The sequence below is a fragment of the Cebidichthys violaceus genome, unplaced genomic scaffold (genome assembly GCF_023349555.1).
Source record: "Cebidichthys violaceus isolate CVI_PGR_0920_01 unplaced genomic scaffold, fCebVio1.0.p SCAF_13, whole genome shotgun sequence".
NCBI classification, from domain to species: domain Eukaryota; kingdom Metazoa; phylum Chordata; class Actinopteri; order Perciformes; family Stichaeidae; genus Cebidichthys; species Cebidichthys violaceus.
The window spans coordinates 12877857-12901673 of record NW_027176296.1 but is presented as its reverse complement, the minus strand read 5'-3'; the positions used below and the strand labels follow the sequence as shown (position 1 = coordinate 12901673).

The window sequence follows — 23817 nt, the reverse complement described above, 5'->3', positions numbered from 1 at the left end:
TGTGGCCAGCGGGAGTCTGATTTCTTAGGAAACACTTAAACATCATTTCTAGTCACTGGGCCAACTTTCATGTTTCTAATTTGTTCCAGCTCGTGAGAATTTGAGCAGCTCCTTTTGGGACTTGAATGCTAATAAAAGTAAAATAAAGAAGTGGAATTAGTCCACCAACAGCCATCAAACAGGACATTTTTTTAAGTAAAAGTGTTGGTTGTGGTGTATCCCGTTGTGAATGTGGAAGTACCATGTATGTTCTACATCAAATCATATAGGCAGGAAAAGCAAAGCTGTACTAAACACTATGGGTTGACCGGTCTGTTGAACCACACCCATGATGGAGTAGAATGGCCTTGGTGTTACTCTTTCAGTACCGCTACTAACCTCTACTGCTAGATATCAACCATAAATACTGTGTGGGTAAAGTATTTTAAGTTGGCCCTGTATAGTGGGTCCGATTCATAGGCCTGTTTATGTATCATTACTTAATCAGATAGTTCTTGATATCAATCTGGAAACTTTTTTTACTTAGATTTCTGCAAACTTCTAAATAAATGCTGACGAATTGAACATATATTTTGTTTAGTAAATTAAGAGGTAAAAGCATGTATACATCCCTCAACTTAAAGTATTGCTTTGGAGCCTGACCTTTCCTCTCTGTCGCTGCTGCTTACATTTAGTTTTTGAGAAACCAGTCCCAAACTAAATGTTACTTCTAAGCATCAGCAAGATACAGCAGTCACAGGTAGAATAGAATTATTATAACAAGACTGGGATACTGATCAATGGAGTATAAGCCTGAGGCTTACAGTTGCTTTGAATGCATTGTAAAGGCAATTTGCATATTTGTTGCACCACTTATCCCTAATCCAAGACGGCAGTTTGCTAACTTTCGACTCTTGATCCACTGAGTTAATCACAAGTTATTCCGATGGAGTCACACAGGAGTTGCTCTTTCCAGCGCAATTTCTAAGTGAATCTACCTACATGTGGTGATTCTCGATGACCCATGGGGGGGTTGCAGAGTGAATTTAAATACGACTTTACACCCGAGTCACCTTGGAAGACGTGGTTGCGGCCAAACTTGGGAATGTCTGGGTGATGGGAGATGAAGTCGTCCAGGAAGTCGGTGAGCTGGTAGCCCTGGCGCAGCGTCATGTGGCAGCCGACCAGGTACTGGTGAACCACTCGCAGGTGGAAGTCGTAGCTGAAGGAGTGAACGTGCATCAGGTCCCGCACCTTGTCGCACTCCTCGGTGAAGAGCATGGAGAGCTAAAGACAGAGGGGTGGACACAGTCATAACCGGCACAGAGCGACTAGCGGAAAGTCACGGGGCTAAAGAAGTCACAGCAAAACAAGAGTCTTCTTGATAAGTCTGGCCGTTTTCATTACACAGATTGCTGGGAGTGAATAGCATCTCTGACTGGTTATCTGTGAAATCATCCACTAGTGAACCTGCTTTGCATTTGAAGGGGTACAACCTGTCATTTCAGCTGCTGCCAGCCCCGAAAGCTTTGTGCTGTGCACCTTAAAGCCCTGCTGCTCCCATTGCTTCTTGGCGAGAGCCTTTTGTAAGCAACTTCGATATCAATCGGATTCACAATAGCATCTTATTTAATTAAATCCGACATCAAAAGGGGGCTGACAAAGGCATTAATTGCAAATGTGAATGGCTGCAGAGAGAGGCTGCAGTGTGCAGTTAATTACAGCACAATGAGAGTTTACGGGGAGGGCTGAATGCTCCCGCTGCGTTTACTTTCATCTGGACCATTTGCCTGGAACCTTTACAAACAGGCTTTATCAAATCAAAGAGGCGAGAGAAACTGCTCGGCTCTCTTTAGCGAGAGAAAACGTTCAACTCCGGGACCTCGCGGCACCTTTTCCCCGTCTCAATGCTTGTTCACAAACTAGCACAAGGGCAGGACACGTTCAGCATTATCACTGCCCTCATCCGCAGAGATAAGAAAGAAGAATATTCTTTTGGCACAGTGGAATGAAAAAGACAAACATTAACATGTCTCTCCCCGGAGGTGTTCCCCGCAGTCTGGCAGACTAATTAAGTGTGACCTCTTAGCCTGCTATCGATGGAGCCAGGAGGCCATTGGGACTACGAAAAAACTCTTCAGCTCAGAGGTAGCACATCTCCTGCGTGTGTCCTCTCCACTGTCAAGCTAACATTTATTATTTCCTAACCTGTAATCCCAAACGCTTCACGTTCTAGCTAATTAAACATCCCGTGTAACAAATTGTCAGGTTGAGTCGTCGGGGCTGCAGCTCGTCTCCTGTCAGCCTCTCTCTCTCTCTCTCTCTCTCTCTCTCTCTCTCTCGCTCTCTCTCAGCGGAAGTGAAATTAATGACAGTGGTTACATTGATGGGAGAAGTCTGGGTCATACAAGAAGAAGAGAATACACAAAGCATGTTGATTGAAAAAAAAGAAAAAAAAAGAAGACAAGAACAGTCATGATAGGACAGCTTCATAATGGTGACATCCATTGACTTTTCACTTTCAGGGTTGTACTCCTGCATTTTCTGTCCTGGAAAACAGAGATAATTAAACATGTATGTTATACAAACAGTCATTTTGGTGGAAAGTAAGGTATTTTACACATAGGTAGCTAGTTCAGTGATCTGACAAACCTTCTTGGATATACATTCTTTAATTGCTCTATATCTTTAATGTGGTAGTATTAGATTGACTGTCTGTTTTGAAACATTCAAAGCCACGTATGCCTACATGCGATTTGTTTTTTCTTTAACCTCTTGTGCTTTTAAATAAAATACAACATTATGATTTATATTTGTAGTTTTTTTAAGTACCTCATTTCTAATATGAGGTCAGATATCAGATGTCTGTTGCCATCTTGATGAACGAATGTGGGACTGTGAAAGAAATCAGGGACAACAATCCTCCACAACCTTTTTCTATAAACATATGAGAATGTTATAAATATTAATAAATAAATGAATAAAACAATTTTGGCCTATATGTGAATTCATCAACTGTGAAATGTGTTACACAGGTATGTTTTTAATTATAGAATGCAGCTCTCCTAATATTGCTACAGGCCTCAAATGACTTCTTTGACACACATCAAATCACTGTTTTGCACTCAGTAGTTTTGCCTTATTTACGCTAGTGGGAACATGTAGAATTTGAACAGAGGTGGCCCTAGAATTGAACCCTGGAGAACTCCACATCATTTTTGTTGGCTCAAATATGTCATTGACACAAAATCAATCCCTCATTTAACTAGGATTTGAACCAAATCCATCCAAATGTCACAGTCTGTTGAAACGATCATCTATAGCGAGCAGAGCAGCAGCAGTTTCCAGCCCTATGTTATTCAATCATGGCCCTTTAAACCCAAGGAGATGCTAGAACTGATAGTAGAAGTAGGCCTGGAAGGAAGTCCTAGCTCCAGTCAACCCCCTGGCAACCAAAGATGCAAGAGTACAGTACAGTAAGATTATCAGAGAAAGGGCACAGGGGACAACAGTGACTGAACGGACAGTTAGACAAATACAAGCTGAGAAACCCACGACACCCAAACCAGCAAGCACAGAGGCGGACAGCCTGTTGAAAGTCAAGACGGAAAAGGAAATCAAACGAGAGCTTGACTTTTGAGGCCTGAACCTCAAAAAGAAGATATTTCAATAACAGACCTTTGCCGAAGTAAAACCAATCTTCATCCAGCAAAACCTGCTACTTGCTTTGTAGTCTAGCTGTATGTCGTAGCAACTGTCGGTCCCACAAGTATGAAAAAACACTTTGAATACTGAAACCCATTCATTCCCGAAGAGACACAAACACAGACATGTAGATTTGGAAAGGAAGAGACCAGGACTGATGGCAGCAAGCAGAGCGGCGGGGAGGGGTGAAGCCTGATTGTAGGGAGACACCCCTCCCTTGAGAATGGCTGGGACATACCGCACAGTCAGATACTGGGGTGGCATCTGGAAACGGCTTGCAACGGGGTTTGGTGAGGAGGCTGCCCTGATGGAGAGATGACATGAGGTGGGACTAGGCAGACACACAGACAGATGGGATGAAAGGAAGACTGAGGAGATACTACAATAAGAACATGGTTTCTCAAACCTTTTCCATGCTGCAAAAATGCAATGAGACACACATTACATACGTACACATTAGAGCTGTGGACCTCCATTTAATGGCCAGATTAAATGGTGGTCCACACCAGACCACCATTGTGGTGTGGACCACACCACAATGGTGGCCAGAGGTCAATATAAGAATGTCATGAAATCTGTTGTCGAGTGGACCATTTTACCAAGCTATCCGACTAGTCAGGAAGTCGACTACTAAAACCACTGGACAGCACAAGTTAATGTGTAAAACTCCAATGATTGCATATACAGTATTTACATACATTCTGCTACATTCATCAAGTCATAGTGCAATGGCAATCCCCTATGCATAACATCACCTTATTTATCATTATTTACCGGTGCATTATCACAGTAGGAGTCCAACTGTTTCCCTCTGTGCTGTGGTAGACTAAAGAGTCATCTAATGTAAGCAGAAACATTTCTGTTTCATTACAAATGCATTTAATGTGAAAGCAGCAGGCTTTTATTGTGAAACTACTGTTGCCGCCAACTAGTCAATTTGCAGTTTACATCGATTTCTGTTAAAAAAAAAAAAATCATCACTTCATTATTTTATCCTATCAGACATGTGTGGAAAATTGTGCTTATTAGCATATCAATTCTTGAGTTATGGCCAAAATTGTGTTTTGTGAGGTTGACTGACAAATTGGAATCAGTCCATCCTCGAGTCCGGGTTGGCGTTTGTGCCAAATTTGAAAAAAAAAATCCCTCAAGGCATATCTGAGATTTTGCGTTCACAAGAATGTGTAACTTTTGAAAAACATAATCTCCCTCTTACAAATGAAAACATAGATCCATGAGCAATCAAACAAACCTACAGCCTTTCTAATATTAGCTAATGTTAGCAAAATAGATGCTGCGAAAGTGTGCCGACTGTATAATTCCTCTCTACTTTATTTATTATCTCAGAATAAGCCTTTTTTTCCCCAGCAGACACTCTGGGTCGTCATAGTAGGAAAAGCACAGTTGTTTTCAATAACACTCAGAAAGGCTTCTATTCTATTCAAATGTCCCAGTAAACCATGACGATGTGACAGCAGGACCCTGAAACTGAAGCGGCTGAATGGAATTAAGCCACCAACAATTTGATCATGCACAACTGTCCTTTTTCTACTGCAACATGTGTACTGTAAAAAAATAATAATAACATAAATAATGAAAAAAAAAAAAAAAAAAAAAGGAAAAAAATGCCATGACATCTTTGAAAACATCTGTCTGTGCCTTTGTCACATCAAAGTGCACCGGTTCCAAAATCTGAAAACGGATCCGTCACAAGTGGGAGAGAATGGAAACGGCTTGTGATGCTCACCTAACAGAACCAGGGCTTAAGCAGGAAATTAAGCTGTGGGGTGTTGGCAGATGGGATTAGAGTTACATCTGAAAAGCCTGAAATCTTTCACAAATGCTAAATCGCAGCTGTGAGAAATCGCACCTCTGATCATGTGTAGACCACACAGTAGAGTGGCACCTCCTGAGCCATCTTTGAACTCAAATCATCTATTTAAAGTTACAGGAAACTAGATTTAGAATCAGGTTTCTTCCACATCTGTATACAGGCAAAGGATTTTGAAGTTACAAAAATATTTTAAAAAACTGCTCATCTATCCAGAATATTCTGCTAACGGGACAATATGTTAAAGGCCCTAAATTCAATAATTAGTCAAACAACTATTGTCTATGTAAAGCTATAGTGGAGTGATGTCTACCTGAGCAGTGAATCAAGACACTCTCCCCCTGTGGGTGTTGTAATCCGAGCTTTTCCGTTTTTTTTCCTTGTTGACATAGCTGTTTACGTTTTTATACCGTTAGCATCGTTAGTGGTGCGCCGCTGCTCAGCCGTCGCCATGGTGAGAGCCGCTGAGAGACAATAGATATGATTCCAATCTTTTATATAGCACCTTTAACAAATTTAAGTCAAGAAACATATCTGTCCCATCAGGTTCTGTCTCATAACCGTCTTAAAACCGTGTCTCTTCTGTGGAGCAGAGGAGGGTTCAACTAAATTGGACGGTGCAATTCAGCAAATAAGCTACAACACTCCCTCAAAGCTCAGACTCTGGCCAAATCCCAAAGTCCTCCCTAAACCCTAAACCCTGAACCTTCAAGGACTTAATTGACGTCACCTGGTAAGTGGTTGAGTGTGAGAGGCTGTAAGGGCTCGAAATGGTGTAAATATGAATGGGACAGCACTTTGCTGCAACATATCACGTTACCATGAAAATGACAAAAAACTAGATGTATAATTGTGTGTATTTATTTTATACTTTGTACTCCCTGATTTGAACGTCTTCAGGCTCTTTCCTCACAAGATGAGAGGTCATTTCATATAATCTATGTACTTGTTTTTGTCAAAACATCTTCGATGACAAAATCAAATATTTGATGGATGAACAAATAAATATCCTCTGATTTCAAGTTAATTTTTTGTTCCATCTTTAACCCTTAATGTTTCTGTGTAAATTTAATAAGACAGGCTGAACACATGTGAGCCGTCCTCTTTGTTTACCTTTTTTTTTAATGTCTCCATGCCTCCACTGTTTACCCCGTGTTTAACATCACGTTGCTATGACTTGTGGGTAATTCCCTTAGGCTAAGTCAGCGTACCATGCTGACTTACGGAAAGGGTTCATAAAGGGCTCAAAATGTCTACCAGAGAGCCTCAAACACTTGAGGATCTGACAGTGGGACATCCCTAAACCCTCACCGACTACGCGGAGCGCACCTCAAAGTCCGTGAGTCCGTAAAGGGGACATTGGGATTTGGCCAACGTGCTACTGGCTAACGGCAACTGTCAGGGTAAAGTTTCCAAAAGTTGAACTTGAAGTGAAGGATTTGCGCGGCTTTACTTCAACCCTATGAGCAAATTCCATAGGAATTAATTGATTTGGCTGCAGATTTTGTAATTTAAAATACATTTGTGACCAAATATACATGTTTCGCTGTAATAGTTAAAACTAATTAGCCTATTGAACATCCCTCAGTATTCCTCCCTGTGAAGAAACACTGCCAAACTGCTTTAACACCCAGCATCTGAAAACAGGAAGTAAATCATATTATTTAAGGAAGGAAACAACATGAAAGCAAATTAATAGCAATTCATGCCATCTTGTAAGAGCTGATGGAAAGACCACAAATTAACCACCAATTAACACACATATTCAGTCACAAATGCACAACACCGAGCTTCAGTGTCTGAAACATACTTTGCTTTCTCAGGCAGCTTTGCATGTTTGTCTGCTGCACAAAAAACTTTTTTTCTTGCAGTAATACATCTCTGGGAATGCACAGCATGACACCGTACGGATTGGAGAACGCAATGAAGTCTAAAAAGTGACATCGTGTGAGTAACACCCTGTAAGTGAAAGTACTGAAGCAAAGTTATTTTCTTTCCAGATGAAGAATCGCTCTCGGAGAGCATCAGGATTCCATCTTCACAGGCGGTTACCTTTTGAAAGGTTCTGAACCAAAAAGAGAAAAAATATATCCAGTGTCAACAATGGATAGAAACCCAGGTCCAAAAAGAAATGTTAGTTAAAATATGGTACATTTGGAAGTCAAAGAAATACAAAAATATATAAAGATGTGCTGCCGTATTAACGCATATTGAATTTAACTCACAATTTCTGGACCTGGATTTATTGTCATTCTACTTAATAAAACAACAACTATCATTGTTAAAATAATGGTAACATTAGTAACAGCTGTATGTCGTAAATAAATGAGTCGACATGTTCGTGCAGTAAAGCAATGTTCCTTCATGCTGTTTGTCGAAAGAGCAACTGCCAAAAAAGGCTGATGGATGCTGCCAGGATTCAAACAGCTCGGCTGCCATTTCCAGACTCTACCCCCTGTAAAACGCCGCATCACTCTTTGGTCTGTTCAAATGCCCATAAACGACATATGTTTATGTTCTCTTTTAGTGGCCGCTGGCCGTCGCTCTCACCAGTTAAAATGACAAACGTCATTGGCGGTCGGTGAGCTGTCGCTAATTAACATGACTTCTGTGAGTAACTCGGTGGCAGACCACAACGAAGCTCGGCTGTTATCTGGTTTGTTTGCTCTCTGCCAAATAAGATTTGGTCATATCTTGGGTGATTAAACCAGGGCCCCAAATGTGGTGAAAATAGTCCCCTACATATACAATATTCGTCATAGAGAGTCACGGACAGGAAGGTGAGGAAGTATGGAGAGACAGACTAGCCCATTGTTGGTTTTAGTCTTTTCATGGCATTTGTTGACAACAACAACAATAAATGCAGCTTAATCCTTTGCAACTGTAGGTTCTATGAGCAAAAACTTCCACTATTGATGACCAGAGAAACCAGAGAGCACCAGCTGCACAAACTTCATGAACACATAAGTCCAGAAATGGGACATCACACAGACTTTTTCCCTGACCTGTAATCTCAGCAAAGACCATCTGGCACCAAAGATGTAGAACGAAAAAGAAAAACCACAGCAATGTTATCACATCAACAAAATAAAACACAAATACAGCAAAGACCACATAGCAGCAAACGTCAAACATCCCTGCACCATGGACCACCAAGTGAAAACAAGACTAAAAATCATTTTTTATTTGAATTACTTTTTCAGTTGCCCACTCTTTCTGACCCCTGGGACCTTCAAGACCCCCGGCCAGTTGCCCTGGAACTTTCTTAAGAATCCCTGGAACCCAATTCAGGGCCCAGAAACGTCCCCCACAAGTCCCCGGACCCTGCTGTAAAACCACTGCTATACAGTATAGGAGATCAGTTGACTTTCAATCCTACAAAACCCCACGGAAAGAAAAGTCACAGCTCAGAGTGCAGCTTTCTGTCAATCATTTACCTGGGAGTTGACTGTCTGGCCCATGGGAATTCGGGAACACTCCAGTGCATACTGCTTCACACAGAAGTAACACCCCTGGAGGAAGGAGAAGGCATATGGACAACACGTGATTATTTCATGAAAAAAAACATCCATGGGGAGAGTGGCACTCTGAAGTTTACTTTACTGTTCATCGGCATAGCTGCAGGTTTCAAAGAAACACGATGATAGTTTAAGACCTTTCAAATGGCCTCCAATGGAAACTCAAGACTAATTGAGCCACACAAGTCCATCTACACAAGCACAACATTAAGTCCCAGTGGGTTTGTCTCCCACTGAGCCTACAGTAGCTATTTAAAGCTGTAACGAAGAACAAAAACAAAAACCCAGACACCAGGAAACTAATTGTGATGTTTGTCTGGAAATAATATGGCCGAAAAAGCAGACAATGCACACGGGGGTCAAACTCACTGTACTTTGACAACATGGAAATACAATCACACGTTAGTCCTAGTCCCGCTAATATCTCCGGGTCAAAGTCAACCTTTTGCTTTGTTTCACTTGTCTTGTCTCAGTTCGAGAAAAAATAGTTGGATTATGTCTTCTACGGCTCTGCAGGAGCTTTGCCAATTCTGGGAAAATTGAATTAGTGAGTATCTCAAACTACAAATTGTTGAAAGAACGTCTGCGTAATAGACTGGGGGTTAGGAGCTTGAAAGGCTGCTTGGAGCTGGGATGGAATGCCATGTAATGTTATAGACATGTCATGGTCCCCAGACGATGAATCCTAATACATTTGGGGATCCGCTGACTTTATTGATGTAGCACCATTATCAGGTCAATATTGATAGCATGCTAACACGCTAAACTAAGGTAGTGAACATGGTGAACATTATACCTGCCAATCATCAACATGTTTTCAATGCCATTGTGAGCCTTTTAGCTTGCTGACGTTAGCATTTAGCTCGAAGCACCACTGTGCTGAGTTCTGCATACTATGTTTTGGGACCAACTAAATCTTCTTCTAGCATACACAAGAGTAAGGTAATGTAGGTAGTCTTGTTCAACAACAAAACTAAACCACTGGTTTACACTAACTTTAGTGTTTGAATATCAACCAAAAGAGACTTGAAATCCATCACAGTGACAACATTCTATTTTAATCTCTTTTAATACTTTGTCAGTTACTGGAACATGGTGCAACATTTGAAACTCCTGACTATTTTAAGAAGATGTATGAAGTCTGTAAAAAGTTGATTTTCATACCACAATGTCACAAACTGACATCAATAATCGTCTGGGAGAAGTCATGAATCTTCCAAATGTGCTAAAAAGCACCAACAGATATATACAGTCAGGGCCGTAAGTATTTGGACTGTGACAAAAAATGTTGCCTCTTCAAAACTCCAATGGATTTGAAGGAAGCAGTCAATATGTGGTTGAAGTGTAGACTTTCAGCTTTAATTCAATGGTTAAAACATGGGCATTTGTATACAGTCCCCTACATTTTCACAGGCTCAAAAGTAAGTGGACAATTGTCTGACAAACGGTTTCATGGCCAGATGTGGTCGGTTCTGTCACTATTTCATGAAAAATGATGCAGATAATGAGATTCAAAATGTTAAATTAGCATTCGGTAGCTGGTCCATGGAACTCTCAGCATGTGGACCAAAAAGGTGTCAATGCAATCGAAGCAGGCCATTATTAGGCTAAAACCTTAGGCTTAAACCCATCAGACAGATAGCAGAAACATTAAGATTGACTAAATCAACTATTTAGTACATTCTTAAAAAGGACTTAATTGGCAAGCTAACCAACACCAAAAGGCCCAGAAGACCACGGAAGACATCTAAAGTGGATGATCGCCGAATTCTTTCCTTGGTGAAGAAAACCCCTTCATAACATCTACTGAAGTCAAGAACATTCTGGAGGAGGTAGGAGTTCCATTGTTAAAGTCCACAATCAAGAGACGCCTTCATGAATCTAAATACAGAAGGTTTACAACAAGGTGCAAACCACTGGTAACACTGAAGAACAGGAAGGCCTCATTAGACTTTGCCAGAAAACATCTGAAAAAGACTGACCAGTTTGGGAACAAGATTCTTTGGACAGATGAAACCAAGATGAACCTGTACCAGAATGATGGGAAGAGAAAAGTGTGGAGAATGAAAGGAACGGCTCATGATCCGAAGCATACCACATCATCTGTTTAACATGGTGGAGGCAGTGCTTTGGATGGGCGTGTATGGCTGCCAATGGAACTGTGTCACTGGTGTTCATTGATGATGTCACAGCTGATAGAAGCAGCAGGATGAGTTCTGAGGTGTTTGGGGCTAAACTATCTGCTCAGATTCAGCCTAATGCTACAAAATTGATTGGACGGCGCTTCACAGTGCAGATGGATAATGACCTAAAAGATACTGTAGTAACAACCCAAGAGCTTCTCAAGGCAAAGGAATGGAATATTCTTCAATTGGCGAAGTGAGTCACCTGATCTCAACCCAAGCGAGAAGCTTTTCACTTACTGAAGATAAAACTGAATGAAGAAAGACCCACAAACAGGCAGAAACTGAAGGAAGTTGCAATAAAATGCATCTCCAGGGGAAAAAACTCACCGTTTATGGTGATTCTATGGGTGCCAGAATTCAGGCAATCATTGACTGTAAATGATTTTCCTCCAAGTATTAAAAATAATGATTATATTCACAATTATGTTAGTTTGTCCAATTACTTTTGAGCCTCTGAAAACATGGGGGGCTGTGTAAAAATGGCTGTAATTCCTAAACGATTAATGTCATAATTTAGATTTGTAACTATTGAATTAAGGCTGAAAGTCTACACTTCAACCACATATTGACTGATTAGTTTCAAATCTACTGGAGTCGTGTAAAGAGGCAAAATTAGAAAAATTGTGTCACATTCCAAATACTCATGGCCCTGACTGTACCTTTGTGATGTTGGCAAACATGTTAGTGAGCTCGGCGATTCTGAGTGCCCTTCGTCATCCTAATCTCACCTGAAAAGCCAGTTCCATCAACACGATGCCCCCTGGCAGCGCCCTCTGGAGGTGATACGCGGTGGAGCCCGATGCTGCAATCTGCAAAGTTCATTTACATAACAGTCATACAATCACAGTTTGTCTAATAAAGGTGTTTGAAGGCAGATACGGCTGGTTCCTAAGCCATGTATTTTGTGCTGTTATTGAACTTCTTTAAAAAGAGTAATAAAGCCCCTGAACCAATTTTGTGAATCAGGACCGGTTCTGTTAAAAGAATACATTTACATTTATTAAACGGAAGAGAAACTAAACATAACTTCTAGCTGCAATGTTTACAACAGCAAAGCCAAAGTCTATCTATTGTTTTAACAAGATGTTCTATTGTGGATGTCATTCGGGGAGTTTTAACATTCTTCTTTTACTTGCGCCTGTGCACCTGTGACTACAACCTTGGGTAACATTTATTGACCTAACCCTAACAATGGAGGGCACCGGAACAGGAAACACTATTTGAAGGGGAACCAGACTTTAACACAACACTGGCTGTGGATGGGAGACAGAGCAAAGCAGTGGAAAATATCGCTTATGCAAATGTGTGCTTGTTGAGCCGGTGTTCTCAGAGGCTCACAACGATTTTATTGCATTTACAATTACAGTATACTGTGGCCTCTCTGCTCAGCCGACCACACTGTGTGTGTGCATATATTTATGTGTGTGTGTGTGTGTGTGTGTGTGTGTGTGTGTGTGTGTGTGTGTGTGTATGTATGCATGTGCGTGTGTGTGTGTGTGTGTGTGTGCGTGCGTGCTTGTCTGGCCCAAACCCCAAGGGGTTAAGATTAATTCAAGAGACCGAAAATTGCAGCAAAATCATATTTTCTGCTCTTCGTCAAGTACCTGATAAAATATCTTCACTATTACAAATTTATAACTACTTCCAGTTCAGAACTGGGTTTTCGTGGGGGGCTGTTCCATATTTGTGAGTTATTGAAGTAGTGTGCCACCAAGTACAAGGAAACTCTAACTCTAATGATGTTAGCAGCAATGAAAAGGTTACCGCTACCTGACAAAAAAATGCACCATGCTTCCTGAACGCCCAGCAGCTAGTTGAGCGCCGGACTGCACAGTCTTTTTTCATTGCTGCGACACCACACACATTCTATCGCTATCACGATCATCTTCGGAGGCATGAATGCAGTTTACTGGGAAAAATACAGGAAAATATATACAGTGAACCGCAATGAACCAGTTTCTAACGCTATAAAAGGGCGTAAACAGTCTTGATCTCTGCTTCAGATAGTGTATGTAGTAAGTAACCGTGTTTAACTTAAGCACTACTACTATTACTAGCTTCTAAAACATATGTTCAGAAACTGAAAATGAGATATAGCTACAAGGTACAAATGGAAGAACTGTGTTTGGATGCATGGACTCATTTTTAATGAGACACTCCAAATGTAGAGGGACCACTGTTACAATAGCAGCCTGGCTTGATCCCAAGTGTGTGTGTGTGTGTGTGTGTGTGTGTGTGTGTGTGTGTGTGTGTGTGTGTGTGTGTGTGTGTGTGTGTTTGGAGAATAAGATTTGTGCATCTCTGAGGTTAACGCTAACCTTAGGGCTGTCCTCGCTCTTCTGCTTTACATAAGAAAAAGACATCCTCCCTTCCGATGACATGGAGTTCAGCATGGCAGCACGAGCCCGGGCGATGCTGTAAGAGATGGGGGGGGCACAGAGGACAGGGGTCAGATAGGGTCTGGTTAAACCAGAGAGGTCTGGACCCGAGGGACAACGGACCGCCAGCAGCGCGTAGCCGAGCCGTGAGACATAATTCAGAGAGAGTCCCACGGTCTGAGCCTAGAAAGTGACAGGCATCTGCCCCGCATCTGCTCTGGTTACATCAGCCACGGGGCGGCAGCGCTGCGAGGTCAGAGGTCAGACGAGGATCAAAACACATGTGATGACTAACGGATGAGTGCTGCTCTCAATGGAGGAAGAGAGGACACTAAGAGGGGCAGAAATGGAGTGATGCATTTTTTAAAGTTTTGCACGAAAAAATGAGAAGGATAAACACCTCGTGATGGTGTGTAACACATAGCACCCACAATGGAACGGTCAGCCAGTTCATAGATTTCAAACAGCAAACAAAAAGCTTGTAACGTTGTTCATAAATGGTGTACTACTTGAAAATGTGTTAACTTCAATCTACTGACTTGAAGTGCAGGGCGTGTCTTCTTGAGGATAGTTTACATTTAAACCTACTTTGATCAAGGGGGAAGCCTCAAATATCAGGCCAAATGCAGAAAAAAAATAATGCTAAAGAGAAGCAATGGTCACAAGTAGACATTCAACAACAGTTAAAAGCAATTTTTCTCTTTCTTGTTTTTGCAGAGACAGACCTGCGAGCTGGAGACTGAGGTCGGACCTGCACGAGAATGAAGCCCATGCTCTGCAGGTACTGGACGTACTGCTGGAGGAAGGTGCTAGAAATCTCCAGCAGCCATGGTTCTTCTTTCAGACGGCTGGGCAGCATGTCGGCCGAGTCAGTGCTGTAGCTTCGGTCTCGACCGGACGCTGTGGAGTCGCTGGAGCGATGGCGTTTCTGGCACACAGAACAGCGGACATCACGTTAACATACAACAACTCGTTCATTTCTGTGCCATTGTGTAGATTAAAGTTATTTGCCTGAACTTTTAACAGTCTCACTGTAATACGGATGCATCTGTATGACCTTCATCAGTAAACAAGACCATCGATTTGAAAAGCGACTGTGGCGTTCTTAAACACTACCGTTTTTGTCCACAGGGGCTGCCAAAATCAACACAAAATCAAAGCAGCTGTTATAGCGGCGTGTCCAGAACGTTATCAGCCCTACGGCGCGGACGCTGAAGTCACGGATTGCGGCATTGAGGAGGACGACGGACACAAAACGGAGGACTTTTCTTTTCTTATCAATGCTTATTTTGTTCTGCACAACTGTGGTGAAGAACACACACAAACTGTAAAAGGAACAAAAGCAGTAATTGCTCTCCAGTACGGCAGGGGCTTCAGCCACCAGCAGAGCTACGAGTGTGAGAACAGACAACAACGGAACCGAGAGGAAATGAGTGAGAACCGTGTGTTGACCAAATTTAATGACACATAATCTAGTAAACGTTGATTTGTAAGTGTTTATTTTCAAGTACATTTGATGAGAGAGAATTAATGTTATTGTGTATTAATATTATTGTATGTTTAATTATTTTTGTTGATGCTTAGGCAATACTGTTTCTAAACTTCCATGGCAATAAAGCAGGATTGAATTCAGGAGTACTTTTTCAGATTTTTACAAATTTGCAGTTTCTCAAACTCCACAGCCCAATATAAAGAAGGTCATGGACCAGAGCAGATAGAGACAATCATTCACCAGGTCTGTCAGCTGAAGAGGAAAACAATAAGCTACATTTACCATAAACTGTTCTCTCCAAGTAATACAAGTACTCACAATAGCAGGCAATCATGGGAACGGGACCCTAAAACTGCAATCACTGATCACCAATGGAAAGCAATCATGTTAACTAGTAAAAGAATATGCAGCAATTACAAATCCCAGGAAACTCCATGAGCTGGAGGACAAGTAGGAGGACCAACCAATCTCTCTGCCACAGGTCCATGTGCAACACGAGCCCCGAGATGCACAAGGCACTGACATATGTTGGGCTCAAAGTGTTGGTGTGGAGGTGAGCCGGTCCCAAACCACAGTAAGAGCCTGTCGTCGGCATCTCTTTCAGCTCACTGTGGCTGTTTCTGTTTCATGTATATCAAAAATCACAAAGGGTTGCTGCAACACAGAACCGGCTAAATGCCTAATATACTTTGTGTTCGTAGTGATTGGTGGTATGTAAAAAGTATGTTAACGTATGCAACCGAGCGGGTAGTGAATCACAAAACCTAAAGAGAAGACCCCAACCTCCGTTTCCCGTCACTTCCCTTTGAGTCAGACAGCAGACTTACCTTCACTGGAGGCTGAACGATCTGCTCCTCTTGGATCTGCTTGCGGAAGATGGGGTCGAAGAGGAGAGGGGTGGCACAGTAGTGGACCAGCCTGGACGACTGCTTCAGGGTCTCCAAGTCAGTCCCCTATTGAGACAAACGTGTTAGGATAAGATTTTAAAAGATGGATACTAAACACTGTACATGGGGCTTGATATTCAGATCCAGACATGACCATGATGCAGTCACATCATTTCTAATCTTCATTTAGTTCCTCCAGTGGCATGGAAATCCACCTAAAACCCAATTGCCAGTGGAAATGGCCGTGGGCTTCGTCGGATCCGGGTCAGGCTGCAGACCTCCTCTTGGACGTGCTTGAGTTCGAGTGCTCTGTGGGTGTCTGTTGAAATATCTAATTCGTGAATTTAATGCCACCGTGTAACTCCTTTTGAGATGTCACTGTGGAAGACGGAAACCTTTTTTAATTAACCCCAGATATTCCCCACTTTGAAAAGAGGCGATACTAAATGATTTCCCCCGAGGAATGAACCAGAACTGTGAATCCGTAAAGCCATCAAGTGGTGAGAGGCACCGCTCCCCCAGGTTTTGTCGAGTCCAATTAGCTTTATTTCATATTAAGCTACTTTCACCGTACAGAAATGTAATACTCCTGACTTACTGGTCAGATCCAATTTGTTGTGAGATTGCTCACATTATGCTTTTTTTATTGTGTCCAATATCTAACACCATTTTAACCGTTCTGAACCAACCCACGAGCAAAAGTACAATATCACAGCAGATTTCCATACCCTTTGAGTCCGAACATACGGTGCCGTCATATGCAGTAAGTAAAGAGGCCAAGACCTCGCTTAAAGCTTTAAAGACTTGTGTCGTTGTTAAAGATGTCAGCTATCAATGTGACTTGATCTGTCAGTCTGATCTTCTGATTAAAGAGAAGCATTTTCTCTGCACGCGAGGAGAATAAATAGCAGCTGTCCACTTTCCCCTGCAGTGTGAACATATCCTTCAACTATTACAATACTGAATTCAAAGCATTGCGATACAATATTCAGAGCATTAATATAACAGCAAACTATTATCTTAATAATGTCAAGACATAGTGGAGTAATGTCTACTTGAGCAGACCCTCCGGACCGCCTTCAGGTGAACACTGTTGGCAAAGTAATGGCGCGTGTCCACAGGCACGTTTTGGACGAGGGGGTCCAGCCATTCAAACCGTCCAACATGGAGGCTTGTTTGGAAACTTTTCCTTTTATATTACATAAAATAATTCACCGAAATGTGTTTCTGAAAACATCCGTGGCGAGATGAATTACATGCAGTTGCTAGATCAGCCTTCGTTTTAGATCGACAAAGGTCAGTTTTTCTGGAGTTACCAGAGGTGGCGAGTCTCGCTGGACGCCCCAGACCTCAACTTCATGCACTGCCATGTTGGGAGCCGTGTGGAAGCTACTAATTTGGAACTTAGCACCCAGTTACAAATATTTCGTCACGTCTCAGAACCATGACTTGGGCTACTTACTGAAATGGGCATGTTGGACTGTGCTGACCTCTGCTGCCATGTCACAAACAGGTTCTCTATCTTCATCTGTTTCTCCAGTTCTGTCAGCAAAAACATAAAATCATTACCCTAACTGTCCAGTGTGGGGTTTGATGGGACAAGAATGATATTATTATTTTATTATTATTAGCAGTAGCATAATTAACCTCTCCGTTCAGCAACTTTGATCTCCAAGAGCTGGCTGCCGTGCCGGGCCACCACGTCCCCCTCCGTCAAGGGCCGGATGGTGCACACGTCCCTCAGCGCCTCGTCAAAGGGCAGCAGCTCAGAGGGGAAGTGGAGTGGAGCGAGACTTCGGCCAGAGCTACCCAGCCTGCCCTGCTCTTTACTGGGCAGAGGAGGCACTGCGCTACGCAGCAACGCGTCAGGCTCCATGGAGGGGCTCAGGAACGGGTTGGGGTCCTGGAAGAAAGAGAGAGAGAAAGACAAGGGCAGAGGACCACATGTGGATGGTTTGACGTTAAATGCTTAACCGAAAATACAGAAAAGACAGAGAGGCTTGGTACTATTAAATAATGACGCTTCCTGTTAGAGTGAACGCATCATCTAACCAATTTTAGGAATATTCAAGTCAAATTCTATCAATGACCATCTTCTTTTCACTGAAGACTGAATGTCGTTTTTATTTAAGCTAACTTAGTTACTTATTTCTTGTAGTTGATATTCGTATTATTTGTTTATGTTGTTTTTATAACACAACACATTGAAATGATGAATGATGAAAGTTAGCAAAGACGTAATAAGTGCAGATCAAGATATTTAGCCCTTACTATAATAAAGTGCTTTCCTTCTAGAGGGGGAAATAAACCATTTCAAAACTTCATCTGTGGGGACCTGAACGCTAAGACTGGAGAGAAAGCTGACGCTGCAAACAACCAGGAACTCTTTGGCCCACCCGGAGGAACCTGCTCTCCTCTCCCTGAACTCCCCTCCACACAATCTTGATTAAATTACAGACACAAGTGGCACCCAGCTTCTACAGCTCTGCCCCACGCCGGGTCTGTACATAATCAACAGTAGGTAACGAGGAGACGCAGCTCTTGGCAGCAGTACGGTAGACTGTGCCATGACAGATTAATGTCTGCATGATCAGATGGGATGCTAAAGATCGGGGCGTCTTCCAATCGGAAGATCAGCTGTTTCGACCCCCTGCCTCCTCCAATCCGCATGTCAAAGTGTCCCCCCCGCCCCCCAATTGCTTCTGTGCACCTCTGCCGTCAGTGTAGTAGTGTGAGTGAATGAAATGTAGTGTACAGCACCTTTAGAGGTCGGAAGACAAGTAAGGCTCTATACAAATGAAAGTCCATTCCATCCTTCCACCATCCAACGTATATAGATAGAATATTTTCCCTGCACTGTGGTTGTTATCATCAGTGGCTACATACATGTCCAGAGCATGTCGTGTGCCCTGGTTGCTGTTGAAAAAGGAACTTTTGGGCGAGTTTGCTCAGCGGAGCAGCTCAGGGCCCAGATGCCCCAGTGTGGCAGAGCTGGCTGCGCCGTGCCTCACGGGCTGGAGGGCTCTAAGTGTGCGCTGGTGCTCCCTCTGCTTCTCATCAGGACCATGACAGATGAAGCTCTGTTCAGGCAAATTTTCTGCTGCTCTGACTCTGCCTTCTGTCCGCACTCATTAGTGACGCAGCGATGAAGAGCGGGGCCGTCGGAGGGAAAGGGGAAAAAGTTTGGTTCTTTCCATTCTTTGAGCTTGTTTTGTAATTGGCCGTGGGGGAGAGGCTAAAAGGGCATTTGGTATCTTCTTCGCTGTGAAATTCTGCTCCAACAAATCTCTGCTGCAGCCCGCTCCACACAACAACACGGGGGCAACACGGACCGTGACACTTTTCTGTATTCTGTAACCTTTCTTAATTCAAACTCAACTGTGTTGCATGCTTTGTGACGGAGTCGCCACGGCCAGATTGGCGCGGGCCCTGGGCTCAAAATGAGCTGCGGGGCCGCATTAACCCATCCAGCCCGCTCCCTTCCTCCCACTCTGTCCATCCTTTTATTCCGATGCTGGGAAACTAGCTGGCCAACGGTTTTCTGAGTGGGGATTTGATTAAACAAAAATGTATTTACTTTGCTGCACATCCCTGAACCACAGCAGCAGGAGCACACTGGTAATGCTGAAGCAGTCTGAGCTCCTACACATACCACTTGGTCATTGTCACATCTGTTGAGATTGTGCTTTTTAGAAGTGCACGTCACCAAACCAAACTACTAACAGGATCCACTTTGCCTGATTGGTCATCCAGCCTAGTTTAATCCTCATACCTTCCACCCATTCAGCATGACACGTGGGCTGTCGTCGCACTGGAAGCAGAATTATTGCAGCTCTCTTGCAACACTTTGGGGCTCAATCCTTACTTCCCTAAAGAGGTTATTATTGTTCATCTAATTATTACATTTAATGGGACAAAGTGCAGTTTTTCCATCACAGCTCTAAAGGCCACACTAGAACAACCGCCTCCTACAATCAGTCTGGTTACAGTTTACATCGACGCGTCAAATCTCATCATTTTACACGATCGGACATTAGTGTGAAATTGTCATAATAAGCATATGAACTTGAGTTATGGGCAAATAGTGTGTTTTGTGAAGTCACAGTGACTTTTCTTCCCTCCAGGCGTTCATGAGATATCGCGTTCATCACAACGGACCAGATGGACGGACGAACTGCTCCACTGCTGTCGCCGGCGCAGAGGCATATCAACGTAAAGATGTGCAGAAACAAATTTAGGTAAAAGCAGAACAATTTTAGCAGTGAAAATGACAGTAAAAATATGATAGATATAATCAAGTGTTATTTGTGTTACATCCTGATAAGGCAGCAGTGTGTCTCTGCATGGTTTTAATGGATTTTTTTTTTTTTTCGAAAACAATGGAAGCCTGTTATTTACTGTAGGAAAACCTGCAGCCCGGTGGCCTTGCACTTGGCATGGATGTCAATAGTTAAAAAAACAAAAAAAACATTGTGGTTTTACCTCAACAGTTGAGGGAGGGAAGACTCATGTGCTTTCTCGACCCATATTTGCCCAGCCGGCTTCTTTTAGTCACTCAATTCAGTTGACTCTAGGCTTACTGTCAGATTCCAAATGTCTCTACACAGTTGAGGGAAACTGCCCTTATTGCAAACTCTCCAGTGCTCCCGTGGTGTTCCACACTGCGTCAGGCTCTCCAGCTTCTGACCAGAGTGTCTCTGCACCACCGTCCTCTTACTCACCAGTGGGAACAGTGAGGCTGTGTATGACGGCTGACTCCTGATGCGAGCGCGGAGAGGAGAGCAGGTGGAGGAGTGTGAAGGAAGGCGAGTTGTTAAATATGCTTAGCAAACAAGTTTTGCCACTGGAAGCACACTTTAAAAAAAACTACAGACCGTGAAACCTCCCCCGCTCAGACCTCTCTGCGCCAGAGACGGTCGTAAATAATGCAAGAGGATAAATGGAAACTGACGGGGACTAAATTGCATTGAGGTAGTTAAGCGTTTCATTTTGAAAAAACAAGGCCGTCGACGTGACGGGTTGTATTTCCAGGACGTGATCAACAGGAAATGCAGAGGGGGGAAAGAATAGAGGAGAATAAAATGCTTAGTAGCGTGGCTGGGAAATATTGTTTTGGATTGTGCCACCGAGTCAATCAGTCGCACATTGATCTGCGGCTCCATATTTAATACAGGAGGTTGCAGCAGTTTTTCTGAGATGCTCAAAACAGAAAACATGCAGCAACAAACTGCAGGGGACAGGAACATGGAAGGGAGTCTAGCGTTGATTCCATTTTAAATCAAAAATTCACTTCAATTTACTAATAACTGAAAGTTAATAGTTTCAGTATTAGCCAACGAATATACTTCAATCTAAATAACAAGGCAGCTTTCGTCTTTTTATCTTGTCGGAGCACAGACAAGTGTAGGAGCTCTGACCTTTGGAAGCCAGATGAAACCAGAACTTGTGCTGCAGTGATAGTACAACTTCATGGGATCTGTAGTTTTTATGGTAATACAAACTTTGATAAAATCATGAAGGTCACGCTTTCTATTAGGAAGTGCTGTAGTAGTTATTTATCCTAAACCCCAATGACTTACTGAAGCTAGGGTCATATCTGCAAGGCATTATGGTCACTGTAGTTCACTGACCATACACAAATGTAATGTATCAGAGCAAGTGGCTTTGGCCGTCTTTACACTTGTCTTTTTTCATCCTGTCATTCACTGTCTGTACGCTCCCAGATCTTTCTCCCATTGGGATCCAATCTGCTAGACCACATATCGAGGTGGCCTGGCTTGCATCGAGTTCTGATATCTGGTTAGTTACTGCTGATGAAAACACATTTGCTGATTATGCTCCTTCAAAATCAAAGCTTTTATATGTCAAAATAACAGAGGGCTTTCATTGTGAAAATGTATAAAAAAATGTGTTTACCTCTCCATTGGCAGAGCTTTGTTAGCGGCTACTCTTCAATTAAATAAGTCTTAATTAAATGTGTTTATCCACAGTTTTACAGTCGCTACTTTGACCACGAAATATATCCAATCACTATCTGATCAGGCAGGTCGCAGTGAAGTTTAAAGTGTAACCACCACAACCGAAAACATGTGATTACTAAATGTAAGCATCATAACCCTGGATAGAAAGGTTGCCACAAATGTTGTCTCATGGTACAAGAAGAAACAACATGAGCGCAGGTCGATAATTCAGCGTGGAGAAACATCCTGAATACCATGAGAAGCACACGTCAAACAGGCTGCTAGTGTACAGGTAATGACATCATCACTTGTCACCGGCATTTCCTCCCCCGGATACAACAGCTGTATGAAATGAGCCCCAGGACTCGCTACCTCCTGCGACAGTGTGAATCCAGATGCTGTCCTGGCAGGCTGATTCCACCTGAACTAGCAGCAGACGCTTCGCAGCAGCTCCCAGCCCCCATCGTATGCAGGCGTGCTGACTGGCAGTTTGAAACAGTTGCTTTTTGGTGACACATCTGAAGTGTGTCAGCATGTCTGCAGAAGTCAGTGAGGTAGTAGCCAATTCTAATAGAGGAAATCGATACTTCATCCTAAAGGTCCTGCTAAGGTCTGTCTCATTACATTGCTCTGTTGACGGGAAAAGAAGTGAATGGCTGCAAGATTTGTAACTTTAAACTTTACTTTTATTCCTGGTTTATTGAAATTCTTCTATTAATAAAAAAACACTGGAGCAAATTCCAGTCTACATCATTTCAAATTGACCACTGAATTGGTTTAGATATTATATATTATATGTAGCTGATGTAATGACAGCTTGGCCAACGTTCTGCCGCTGGCGATGCTCCACATTAGGAACCGTGTCTTAGAAGTCTTTACCTGCTTGGAGTCCATTTCGTGGATGGGCGCGTCAGAGAAGCAGTAGTGATGGAAGAGCCCCATCTTCTGGTTGAGCAGGCAATGGACGACGTGAGCCCTCGCGTTCTGCCACTTGACGAGGCGGACCAGCTCGCGATTCAGAGAGGCGCCCAGGTCCACGGACCAGTTGTAGCTGTACAGAGTCACCTAAAGCAAGGATGGTTACAATATGACTAGTCGACGACACCATTACATTACATTACAGTCAGACGCTTTTATCCAAAGCGACTTACAATAAGTGCATTCAACAAGACATGGCTTGCGCGAATTGTGGCACGTAAACAGCAGAGCAGTATAGGCATTTTACACACACACACACACACACACACACACACACACACACACACACACACACACACACACACACACACACACACACACACACACACACTTCCATTATGTTACCACTGCACCTCTCTAGCTTTTAAAGGTGCAATGTGTAACCATAGACCGTACATAAGAAGTGGACGAGGTCATGGTGATGTCACCCATTGGTTTGTGGACTGCCGTTTTGAGAAGTAGGGTCATTTTCCCATAGACTTCTATAGAATCAGAGGAGTCGCCCCCCCCGATGGTCAATAGAGAGAATGCAAGTTCAAGGAACTTCGGCATTGGCTTCACTTTTCAGTGCAACATGTAGCCACCTGCTCCTTACACATGAGGGCTCCGGGGCTCCGCGGTCCGTGTATGTTTGATAGTTTGTTTACTGAATTAAATCCAAAGTGACATAAACGAGAAAACAACTAGTATTTTCATTTCATCCTACCCGAGGCCGGGAGGCTACAGCGACTCCCTATCACGAATGTCAACACTGTATCCTCCTCACGTTGTGCTGATAAAAGGTCACGTTTAAACTTTCTGTTTTTATGTTTAAGAGTTGTGCTCAGATCTTACACATTGCATCTTCAAAGCTCAGGTAAAACAAGCGGTCAGAGGGTCTCTTCCACCTGGTGCTTTGCTTCT

The 23817-nt window shown here is 42.9% G+C and overlaps 1 protein-coding gene across 1 annotated transcript in view; it reads right to left on the bottom strand.

The window, feature by feature from the left end:
- Positions 1 to 23817, bottom strand: part of szt2 (SZT2 subunit of KICSTOR complex) — a 92983-nt gene that overhangs the window by 9110 nt on the left and 60056 nt on the right. Inside the window, exons 60-69 of the mRNA XM_068707778.1 lie at positions 22816 to 23001; positions 17624 to 17879; positions 17439 to 17518; positions 15917 to 16042; positions 14323 to 14525; positions 13538 to 13634; positions 11948 to 12028; positions 8953 to 9027; positions 3923 to 3988; positions 1053 to 1266 (exon numbers count right to left, since the gene is read on the bottom strand). Coding sequence (XP_068563879.1) covers positions 1053 to 1266; positions 3923 to 3988; positions 8953 to 9027; positions 11948 to 12028; positions 13538 to 13634; positions 14323 to 14525; positions 15917 to 16042; positions 17439 to 17518; positions 17624 to 17879; positions 22816 to 23001 — 1384 coding nt within the window. The remainder of the gene's footprint in view (positions 1 to 1052; positions 1267 to 3922; positions 3989 to 8952; positions 9028 to 11947; positions 12029 to 13537; positions 13635 to 14322; positions 14526 to 15916; positions 16043 to 17438; positions 17519 to 17623; positions 17880 to 22815; positions 23002 to 23817) is intronic.